We start from the raw sequence: 12264 nt of genomic DNA, 5'->3' as shown, positions 1-12264 counted from the left end.
ATGGACAGTAAAATCTGCAGAAGCCAGAACCTGTGCAAAGTGGAAACTTGTCAGAGAAGGAAAACACAAATATTTTCCACTAAGAAGAAAGCAATAGAAATGTGTTGACTGCACCTTGTCAAAGATGGAAAACTTACAAGACCTAAACAAGGCAGTCCATTGAATTCTGGCTCTCATGGTATACCCCCTCCCCTCATTTTATTATTCAAGGAGAACTGCCGTTTCCAGTGAAATTCAGGAATTTCTAGATAGGCTACTTGAAATTGTGAAACAGGTATCAGAGTAAGGATCTGATCTTTACTTGATCATCTCTCTGGATGTAGCTTATTTTTTAAAATACTTTGTTTCTAGAAACTATCTTTGGAAGATTAAGGTTGAGATTTAAGGTAGTTGCTTAAATATATTTTTCAGTTAAAATTTTATATGAACTTAAGGGCCTTCTAAGAGTCTTCTTTTGCCTCATTTCCTTCCCAAATTATCCTTCAAAGCAAACTTACAAACCTGTGTTAATGTGAGCTCTGTCTCATTTTCTGATTTGATTTTTCTTAATCTGATTTACTTATTTTTCCTTATCCCACATATTCTAGCTTTCACACAGTTTTTAATAATGCTCTAGTGGCCAGGTTCAAACCCACCAGCCACTCCTTGGAAGGAAGGTTGAGCAACCTACTTCTGTAGTGATACTGCCTCGGAAACCCAAAGAGGGCTCGCTTTGAGTCAGTTCCGACTTGACGGCAGTAAGTGGCCAGGAGAGCCCATGGACTTCTTGAAATTTAGCTTTCTGACTCTTGGAGATGCATGTTGTTAAGATTCTTTCCTATGACAGGTTACAGAACGAGTGGTGAGCTGCACGGAGGGCTTCCAGTTTTTCTTCTCTATGAAACATACAGAACATTTGGGCCAGACTGAGCATATTGTTTTCGTTCCTTTTTTTTTTTTTTTTAAAGAGCAACACTTATATACAGATTTAATGTAGAGAAGGCTGTGTATTCATATTATTTCCCTTAAAAGTGGTTGCTTGACTAATATAATCAGGAGTGTGAGTTATTGTTAAGAGATGCTTGGGACCTCAGTGAAAACATGCTGAGAGAATGTGTTTCCATTTCTTTTCCTGTATCCATCTCTACAAAACACTTCAAACAAATGGCTCTACGTGCTCTGTGGGCAGTGGTGACATTACGGTTTTTTGTAAAGATGCGTTGCTTTAGAACATGAGGAAAGTGAGCATGATTCGTCATTTGCTCCCAGAGCATAAGAAGAAGTGTTAGGAGACTTCAGGTCTCGACCTGGACCTGCCCATCATTGCTCGTGGGCTTTCATCTCTGTGGGCGTCAGTGCATTGCCAAGGATGATCTCAAAGTTCCCCTTTAGTTGCTGTCATTCTCTGATGCTGTGGGTTATGTTCTTTTTTATTTTTGGTGGGGGTATGAAGAGAAGTGAGTGTTCTCGGTCACTAGAATGAGGAACATGACTGAAAAGTACCCTAAACTAAATCTGGTCATAGCCTATGTCCCCAATTTTCTTCCTCTGTTCTGAAGTGGCCTTCCTATTGGGGGCTCAGTGATGTGTATCTAACACCTGCTATGTGCATAGCTCAGAGGGGAGTTTTCTTTTTTTTCTTTTAAGTTTTTTCTCATTTCCTCCATGTGTCCTCCTTTCCTATGCATTCCTGCCCTCTGAGCTATCTCCCTGTGCAAATACTGCCCTTCTGACCTCCTCCCATGGTTGATGATTCCAAGGGGTGTATCTACCTGGTGTAAATGTTCACCTTAATGCCTGTCTGTTGTTTGGCTGAAAACCACAGGTGGAAGATCAATTCCAGGCCCAAAGGGTGACTAGGAGCCATAGTCTTGGGGGTTTCACCCATCTCTATCAGAGAGATGGGATAAGCCTGGCCTTACCAGAGTAAGCCTGGTCATTTTCACAATTTTGAATTCTGTTCTACATTTTTCTCCCACTTTATCCAGCATCTCCTATTTTGTTCCCTTTCTGAGTGGTTGACAGTGGTAGCTGGGCACCATCTAGTTCTTCTTGTCTCTGAGTCATATAGGCTGAGGTTTGCATAATCTACTAGTCCCTTGGACTAATTGTTTCCATGCACCTTTGCTATTCTTCATTCTTCTTGGCTCTGGAACAAGAGAGACCAACTGTTGTATTTGGATGGCTGCTTGTAAGCTTTTAAGACCCCATTTGCTAAAATGTGTGTTTTTGTGTGATATATTATGCCCATTGAGCTAGATGTCCCCTGAGACCATGGCCATAGGGGAGTTTAAAGGAAGCTTCTTATAAAGGACTCAGTTATCAAAATAAAGGTTTGTGATTATCCTTAGTACTGCCACAGGTGCTTCTCTGATGACTTGTATTTCCATGGTCTGAGGAAGAGCTTGGGACTGAGGATTCTTATTATGTTGTTGGTGGTGTTACTTTGGCTCATCTAATGACAAATAAAAAGACCCGTAACCCAGTGCGGAACTTATCTTCTTCTCATCCTACCCACTTCCTCTACTGACTTTTGTCTCTATTAATAGCACATTAACCTCCTAATGACCTAGACCGGAATTTGCAGAATCATTCTTGATTTTTACCCTCAAGTAGCTGCCAAGTCCTCTCCAGCCTATGCTTTATCACTTCAGTCCCTCTCTTCCTTGGCTTTCCAAAGCCACCCCCATAACTTGTTGCTATTTAACTGAAATAGACTCAGAACTGAGAGAAGCTTGAGCCACTTCCATTTTTCAGGACACCTACATATTTAAAAAAGAGAATTTCAAAACAGGAGTATGAAAAATCAGTCGGCCTGTAATTTCTGAAATCAATGCTTTTAACACATGAACAGTACCATCCATCTCTAATATTTATAAGACAATTATATGATGCATAAAAACATTATTTCTTGGAACTCGAATTTAAAGCCAGGTGGTGAGCATCTTTCAATCCTGTTGCAGGAGGCTTCTCTTGACTTGGAGGCTTTTTATGAACAGAGGACTGGGCCATGTAACTCCTCTGCCTATATTCTGTTAGAATCTATGCCACTTGCTCCTCTCTCTGCCAGTCTTCCTGTACTCCTCCATTCTACATCGTTTCACCTAATTAAGCTTCTTAAGACTCAGATATAATTATGTGATTTGGCCATTCAGTGATCTTCAGGGGCCTAATGAATGAAGATACATTTTATTTAATATTCTGTCCTTGGAGTTTTTCCTTAAAATATTCACCTCTATTCTGTACAATAGTAGACTTTTGAAGTTCACCATGGATATGTTCCAAGACCATCATAATTCCCCAAATGTATAATTTCTGGTTATAATGTCTAAGTTGACCCCCTTATAAAGTGGGGTAAGACTACATCTCTCACAAGGTTTTGTAGGAGTGGTTATCAGTTGTATTTAACCATTATTTAAGAAACATTTTTCATGTGTCAACTCCACAGGTTTAAATTGATGCCATAGCCAAATTACAAATGGTATAGTTCAGGTTGAGTCTGTTAAGTTAGTAAATGTCTAGGGGCTACTCTCTGACATTCCTGAATCCAAATGAGTCATTTCCTCTTTGCTAAATTCCCCTGAGACCTCAGCTGGTAACACACTTCTCTCACCTGCCCACCATCCTCACTCCTTTTTTTTTTTTTTTTTTTTTTGAAATACAGCCCTTTCCACCCTCCAGGCCCAGTGTACATCAGTCCATCTCTCTCTGACTACTTGAGGAGAGGGAACCACGCCCTTCCTCTGAACTTCCAAATGCCTTGCTAACACCTCTCTTGAGATGTTTCTCTTATTCTGCCTTGGGGCTGACTTACTTATGTACTTCTCCCTCCTACACCCCTTCCCTGTAGCAACTCTCTGAAGGCAGAGACTGTGTCTTGTCACCTTTGTAATCCTTATAGCAACCACCAGCACTATGCCCTGTGCTTGGTCTGATCAGATCAGTTTTGAGAATCAGGGGTTTTCAGCCTGACGAAGGCAATGGACTTTCTCCTTCACAAATAGACACGTGCACGCACACAATTTCATATATAGTTTTAGAGAATTTATGGACTCAGAAGTGAGTTCTGTGGTTTTTATAATGAGTTGTCTTTTTAGGGTCAAACTTCTGCTTCCTGGACAGCATGGAAGACTTGGCAACCTATGGAGTCCATGTATACTGTTTCTCAACCTTAAGCAGTCTTCTCTGTCAGCTGTTTAATGCCCTAGCTCCCTAAGGACATTGAAATTAAAAGATCAATCATTTATAGGGAAGTGGTTTCGTCTGCTCAGCCTTATTTCAGAGTCATGGGATGCTAGCACCAGAAAGATCTCAGATCTTTGCCAAGACCAGCCATTTGGAGTTTGTATTTTCACAAGGTAAAATTCTTGGGTTTGAGAACCAATGTTCTGTACCAACAACCCTCATTTTACTGAGCGAGACAGACAAGCAGCAAGAAGGAAAGAGATTTGTCTCAAGTCCAGGGATAGTGGTCTGGCCAGTTTGACTCCAGATCCATTGTTGTTTGAACTCGAACCACAGTCTTATGCAATAACTGTTGAGCAAGTTGATCGCATGATAGTCAGAATGTATATTTTATGTGACTAAAACAGGGAAATACACGTCAGCCTTGGTTTTACTTGCCTAAAATATATAAAACAGCAGCAACAACCAGGCAGACTGACTTCTTGCCCAACTAGAAATTGGCCAATCTTCTAATCAAGCACCAAGAGTGACACATTTGTATCTGAGAAGTTGTATGAAGGACAATCTGATGGTCTTAGGGGGTGGGGTATTCTGGGGTATGAAGGCCTGGAATAACTGCCTCCAACATACAGAAAGAGACTTCTGAGCTGTAGTCTTAGCAAAGATTCCCCAGGGGCTGCCTGTTGAGCTTTTTGGGCAATAATTGAAAATTCAAAAGATAGCTTGTGAGTTAAATCTTTGGAAGGAAAGGATATTGCCTCTTATATTTTGTTTTGATTGATTGTTTTAGGTTCCTGACTCATGTCCAGGTTTTCTGTTCTTTCATGATATTTTTCTAAAGAGACCACTTTTTAAATAAACGCAGTGCTCTGACAAGCCACACACTGATTGGCATTGGGAAGCTGAGATGTCATTCCTTGCCTCCCAGGTGGCACTGGGCAGATGTGGGTTCATTAATCAATGTCTGAGTTGGTGACTTGGTTAACTGAGCTCACCCGGTCTTACTTGGCTCTCTGATGGTGGGCTTGGTAGAGATTGTGTTCAGACCCTTTGCCAAACCAAGCAGCACAAGTCAGCGTCAGCTGTAAAATGTATCTTCTCTTTCTGGGTTGGGGCTGGAGTGGAGACAGGGTGGGAAGGAGGAGATGCTTGCCCTGCACCCAGCCCTCCTCCAGTGCTACTTGTCTCCCTCCAGGCAAGCCACTCTTACTCCTCCTCTGTCCTCAGCTTAAATGCCACTTCTTCAGGGAGCATTTTCCCAGACACTCACACCAGTTCAGGACTGTGGCTGCTTATTCTTATAGTCTGCTGTGAGTAATAAGTAATAACTTATTATGTAGGTGATGATGTACGTAACCTCTGTCTTCCGCACTAGACCATGAGCTTGGTGACGGTAGAACCTTTTCTGACTCATTTATTTGATAATCTCTCAAACTTCATGTTTCAGTTTATCTGAGAATGCACCTAAAGCTTGCAGCCCTCCTGGGGCTTGGTTGAACAAAGCATTGAAGCTTTGGTGTGGTCCGTGCTCAAGGCCACATTGGGTTAAGGATTTCCTACTCCTGGGCTAAGAGGTACCCACAAAGCCAACTTGAGGGCTTAGAGTGGTGGGTAAAGTTGGAGGTGGTTTGGACTAGTAGTTAAGTGTGAGCATGCTGACAGTGCCAGCTTTGGGTTTAAGATCCAGCAGTGAGTTTGGTTTGGTTTTTGGCTACTTCTTTAACCAGCTGTGTGACCTTGGAACTTTATATAATGTCTCTAAGTTTTATTATTATTATTATTCATCTGTTAAATGGGAAGAATAAAACTTTCTAGTTCATAGGTTGTGAAAATTAGATGAAATAAGGCCTCTGAAGCCCAATATAAATGGAAGCTATTGTTGCTGGTCTTATTTTTTAAGAATCAGAATGGATCTGCCCTGCTCTCTAATGCCTGCTTCCTCAGCCTCCAGTTCTCCACGGCAGGATTGCATTCTAAATTATAAGGGAGGAAGGAAGATGCTGATGTCAGTTTACCAAGTGCAGAGGTGCTAAAGTCAGAATATAATACAAAGACCCATGTATGGGGGCAGGGGATGAGGCCATCCTCTGTGGCCAGGTGCCTGCCTGCATGTGCCTCCCTCCTCTGGACCACTCTGTTCCCGCCTACTAAGTGCATATTTTGGACCAGAGCTAGATAATCTCCCATTATTTTGCCAATTGTATGGTTCTGTGAACTCAAGATGCCATAATGCAAGCTAAGGAGAGACTGTGGTGGCTGAGAAGGGGAAGGAGAGCAGAAAGGCAGTGGCTGTTATTTCTTGGCGGGCAGTGGTGGTGCAGTTGTAGAATTCTCACTCTCCATGTGGGATTCCTTGGCATGCACTTCATGCTCAGCCACTGCCCATCTGTTAGTAGAGGCTTTCATGTTGCAATGATGCTGAACAGGTTTTAGCAGAGCTTCCAAACTAAGACAGACAAGGAAGAAAGGCCTGGTGATCTACTTCATAAAACAGCCGGTGAAAATGCTGCGGATCACAGTGGTCTGATCTGCTGCCAATCACGGGGATGGTGCAGCACCAGGTGGTATTTTGTTCCCTTGTGTGTGGGGTCAGTGTGAGTAAGTGTCAACCAATGGCAGCTATCGACGGCATTATTTCTTGACACTATACTATTATCATCTCCACTTTAGAAAAGGACACCTATACTTCAGGAGGTTGAGTAACTCCTACAAGGTTTTGCAGCTAGCGTGCTGGTGAGAGCCAAGGACTGTCTAAAGCTAGTGCCCATTCTTTTGGTCCTAACCCTTGACCTGCTGCTTGCTCTTCTTTGTAGTTTTCCACGGGACCTCAGTGGGTTTCTGTCAGCCCTTTTGGAGCATGGTGGAAGCCCATTCAGACACAGTGAGCTGGCTGAGAAGGCCAGGATCCTGGGAGGCAGGAGGAACGTCCCCACCCACAAGGTCATCTTCCTTCTGTGGGACTGTGAGCTCAGCAGATTCAGTTTTGGAGACTGAGTAATGCTTCCCTCACTTCCACCCACATTTGGGCCTCAACAAGCGGGATGGCATTGTGAGGAGCCATCACTGAGCCCTTTACTGGCTCTGGGCTAACTAATAGAAGACCTTGATGAAGCTACTGCCCCTCTCTGGGCCAAGAAATGGTCCTTTTAGGCCTTGCCCTCAGCCCCTAGTCCTCCTAGAGCCAGTTTGGGATAAATAAGCCAGCTACAGGGCATGGGCTGGGAGGGTAACCCTTGTCTATTGTGTTGTTTGTTGTCAGAAATAGGCCTCAAGGTGCTGGATCACTGAATGGGCTGGTCCTGAGAACTAACCCAGTGGGCAAGGTTGGGTTTGGTGTCCCTGCTTCCCATCCTTTATCTCTTCCATCTATCAGAGATTATTTTCTTCCAAGCCCCTGGAAGGTTCAAATCCTTCCAAAGTAGCTTTTCCCTTTGGCTTATCATTCTCTGAGCCTCTTCTCTATGTTCTACAACGACTTCTCTCTTATTTGTCTTTCCCTGTAGCAAAGTGGTTAAGAGCATGGATCTTGGCATCTGACATGCTTGGGTTCAGATACCAATTAACCACTTACAAGATCTAGTTTAACCTTAAGCAAATGACTTAGTCATCAGTCTCCATTCTGTTCGATGGGAGTAGGACCAACTTCATAGGATTTCTAGCACAGTAGAGTGCTAGAAAGTATAAACACTCAATAGGAGCTAGCATCATTTCATTCAGCTTCTCTTAGTAGCAAGGTGAAAAGAAATCTGATGAACATAATTCACTGGAAGGTGAGAACGGCAGTAGGTTTAACCCTCCCTACAGAACAACTTCTTTTTCCAGCAAATCCTTATCCTTAGTTGGTGGTAAAATGTGAAAGAACTACATTGTACCTTTCTTTCTTTCCCTTGATGGCAACAAGTGAGAGAAGCCACAGACAGGTGCACAGGTCTCTTTCTACTGCCCTTGTCTATGTTGGCACTCTCTTGAATGCAGAGGAAAGGGGCAAGCACTTTAGCACCCACTTTTCAAAGATTTCCCACCCCAAAATTTGTTCATATTTTTAATTTGTTGGTGACTTATATCATGCTTAATGGAATCACTGGCCTTGGAAGCCCAGTGGAAGATCTACTTCATTTCCTTTATCTGAGGGGCTCTTTCCTTCTCAAAATTAGCCCAGCCTGGAAGAGTGAGCATGCCACAAAGTCTGTATCCCCTCCACCCTCAGATCAGATAAGGCACTGAACTTTACCAGTGGTTCTCCAATCTGGCTAAGCATCAAATTCATACAAGGAGCTTTTTAATGTATGCTCTGGGGTCCTACCCTGTGGAGACCTGGGCACAGTCTCAGGCCAATGGGCCCCTCTTTCATCCCCAGAATTCTTTGTGGGAAAATCTTATCTCTCACCTAACAAATATCCAGCTCAAATATTTCTCCTTTTGGCTAAATGATGTTCTCTTTCCTCTCTCTGGGTTTTCCTAGGTGGTATTCTGATATTTTCAATGCTGGGCTGCAAGGGAAATACATGTCTGTCATTTTCACTAGAATGGAGTTCCTTGGGGCAGAGAGCAGGGGTTACCCATCTTTGTTTTCCCAACATCTAGCAGAATGGCTAATACAAAGTATTTACCAGTATACATTTACATAAAATGTAAAATGTGTTTTGAATCATTTGATTGATTTTTTTTTTTGGTACTCTGCTTAAAGATCTGGTGGCATAGTGCCTAAGTCATTTGATTGCTAACCAGAAAGAAGGTTGATGGTTCAAACCCACCAGCAACTCACAAAAGAAGATGGAACCAACCACTTCCATAAAGATTTACTGCCTTGGAAACCCAATAGGGGTCGCTATGAGTCAGAATAGAATGGATGGCAGTGAGTTTGGTTTTTTCTTTGAGTGCTCTGCTTAGAAGGAGCCCTGGTGGTGCAATGGTTAAGCGCTTAGCAGCTAACCTAAAGATTGGCAGTTTGAACCCATCTTCAGCTCTGCAGGAGATAGATGCAGCAGTCTGCTTCTGTAAAGATTTACAGCCTTGAGAACCCTGTGGGCAGTTCTACTCTGCCCTTTAGAGTAGCTATGACTTGGGGTCAACAGGAGAGCACACACAATAACAACATTGCTTAAAATACATCAGATTTTCAGTAAAATAGCCACTCTGCTAATTCAGTTTTCAAATGAATGGACATTGTAATAGGACACAGCTGACTGGCTTCAGGTAATTAAGGCCAGGCGTGTGTCACACCAAAGCATTTATCTTTCTGGGTCAGCCTGTTTCCTGGCATTCACCACGAGAAAACAAAGTCATCTGCAGTACTCTTTGTAGTTTTTACTCCAAGTTCTCCAGATTTGGAAAGTTTTAGCTTTTTGAGAGTAGATTAACTTTGTTCTTCTCATCTGCCCGTCCCAGGTGCTGACATCATTTGTATCTATTGTTCATTGAGCTTTTATGAGCAGCTTGAAGTGAGAGATGAGGGAACTCAAACAAACAAGGAGAATTAGAGAAAAAGTGGCTTCGTCTCTCATCCCCTGTTAAAGATGTCTTACCAAATAGTTGAATTGTGTTCACCCCTGCTCTGTCCTGCCCCCTGCACACACACGGGGCTGCTTTGCTCTTAGTCTATGATGAACGCATTCAGGTTTGCCTGACTCAGAAGCTCACGGTCATAAAATATCAGCGCCATGAGGGCAGGGTTTTTCTTCTGTTTTTCTTCTCTACTGTATCCTTAGTGCTGAGAAGAAAGCCTGGCACACAGTTAGTGTTCAGTAAATGCTTGTTTAATGGGTGACTGAAGGTCTCAACATGTAAATAGCGAGGATTATCAAATAAGCAAGGTAAGAAAAGACTTACTTGTGCTTATTTACTAATTTGTAGTGAATAGTTTCACTACAGCTGAAACAAAAGAGGAAACTGTTCACTGCAGATTAGTAAGTAAGCACATGTTTACTTTGCTTACTGAGTACTTCATGCCCATCAGAGATTATAAATTGGAAAAGAGACTTTGATTGTATGGGAAGGTGCTAGGGGGTTGGGAGAGGGACAGATGCCAGCCATACCTAGAAGAACCACCTTTATGTGGTGAAAAAATGTGAAATTGTTCACTACAGATTAGTAAATAAGCACAAGTGAGCCTGTGCTTACCTTGCTAATTGGATAATCTGGCCCGGTATGTAAGTAGCCTGAGGTCAGGCTTCTTTGGCTCCTAAGAATATGGTATTTCCACTACATCACAGGGTCCCAGGAACAGATGAAAAGAAAACAAACTGATGTTTTTCTGTATGTTTATGAATTTTGCATGTGATCTTTCCTTTCTTTTGGTTTATTTTATTAGGGTACTTTGTGAGAAATGCAATTACTGGAGCAAATTGCAGAAACATTTAGAAAGCTATTAAAGATATATTTAAAAAGATGGTTTTATGCTTAAGCCAGTGTCTCTTATTACCAGACATGAAAGATAGTCCAGTTTTGTTGCATATCTGCCAGCAGTGTTGAAAGAAATTCTTTACTACTGTTATGTAGGAATGCACTGTTGAGTATTTTAATTTATTTCTGTTTCGTTATTTGCAGTGGAATCTTACATGAATGACCAGTTTAGTAACCTACCGTGTTCTCTTTGAAGTGTAGTACTGCTGAATCCGAAACATGTATGTTTTACAGGCCCCAGACCAGTTGTGTACCTGCAGCACGGCTTGCTTGCAGATTCTAGTAACTGGATCACAAACCTTGCCAACAGCAGCCTGGGCTTCATCCTTGCTGATGCTGGTTTTGATGTCTGGATGGGGAACAGCAGGGGAAACACCTGGTCTCGAAAACACAAGACTCTCTCAGTTTCTCAGGATGAGTTCTGGGCCTTCAGGTATATTTGAATTGATAATGGCATGGTTCTTTTTCCTTAATACCCTTAATGCAGACACATGGAGACTGCAGCAGTGGAGGCAGATAGATGAGATTATGTTGTTGTTGTTGTTGTTATGTGCTGTCAAGTCGGACCCGACTCATAGCGACCCGTTCTTGGGTTTCCAAGGCAGTATCACTACGGAAGTAGATTGCCCCATCTTCCTTCCGGAGATGAGATTATAAGAGAGGGAAAGCTGATGTCTCTTGAAGGGTTTTGTACCCCATTAGGAACTGAATTGAATCAATAGCAGTAAGGGAAATTTTAAGTAAGTGGTTACATTATAAGAAGAACTAGACTCAATTGGGAACTGAGTAATTTTTAAGCTGTTTTGGCATTTGTGGAAGTTTGGGAGCTGCTGAGTAAGTTTTGCCCCATAACCTTCCTCCTTCCTCCGTGCACATGTACTCCAGATTCTCACTTCTCTTCTTTCCAGAAATTCTCAACTCTGAAATTCTCTTCTCTCTCTTACTTCTTCTGGTCCTACCAATTAAAAGCTGTATGACATTGAACATGTTACATAAACCCTCTGTTTCATTATTTGTAAAATGGGGATAATAAAACACTTATTTCATAAGATTATTGGGGGGTACAAAGGAAATGCCATCAACAGTTGATTTACCCATCCCCTGATGACAAACATGCACACATGTACACCATGCAGACACTCAGGCTCCGAGCTCTCTGTCTAGTACCAAGTGTTTAGAGCAGGTGAGCACTATGACTTTTCCAGTCTTGTTTCCCAAGTTAGTGCCTGACTAAAGACACAAAGCACAAGAATGAAAGCTTTTGTCAAAAGACATGTACAAGAATATGTTTATTTTAGCACTGTTTGTAATAGTGCAAAACTGGAAATTACCCAAATGCCCATCTGCAATGGAATAAAGTATGGTTTATCCAACAGTATGGATGAAGCCAGATATGGAAGACTATGTAGTATATATATGTGCATGTTTGTGTGTATATATATGTATATATATATGTATGTATACTGTGTAGTCCCATTGACAGAACAGTTAAAAAACTGACAAGACTAATTTATAGTGTGAAAAGCCAAAGGACAGTAGTTGTCTTTGGGAGCACAGCAGGAAGAGAGCTCAAGGGGGCTTCTGGAATTCTAGGAATATTCTGTTTCATGTGCTCAGTGTTGCTTCCCCCACGTGTTCAGTTTGTAACATTACAGCAGACTGCACACTGGTTATTTGTGTACTGTTCTGTTTATATGT

The 12264-nt window shown here is 42.1% G+C and overlaps 1 protein-coding gene across 1 annotated transcript in view; it reads left to right on the top strand.

Moving 5' to 3' along the window:
* LIPA (lipase A, lysosomal acid type) overlaps window positions 1–12264 on the top strand; it is a 36278-nt gene that overhangs the window by 3691 nt on the left and 20323 nt on the right. Inside the window, exons 3-4 of the mRNA XM_042781421.1 lie at window positions 10801–10999; window positions 11865–11941. Of these exons, the coding sequence (XP_042637355.1) occupies window positions 10801–10999; window positions 11865–11941 (276 nt within the window). The remainder of the gene's footprint in view (window positions 1–10800; window positions 11000–11864; window positions 11942–12264) is intronic.

The sequence above is a fragment of the Orycteropus afer genome, unplaced genomic scaffold, assembly GCF_000298275.1.
Source record: "Orycteropus afer afer isolate SDZICR_OR568_19922 unplaced genomic scaffold, OryAfe1.0 scaffold00118, whole genome shotgun sequence".
NCBI lineage: Eukaryota > Metazoa > Chordata > Mammalia > Tubulidentata > Orycteropodidae > Orycteropus > Orycteropus afer.
Note: the sequence above shows the minus strand (reverse complement) of the source record. Positions and strands in the feature narration are given on the sequence as shown.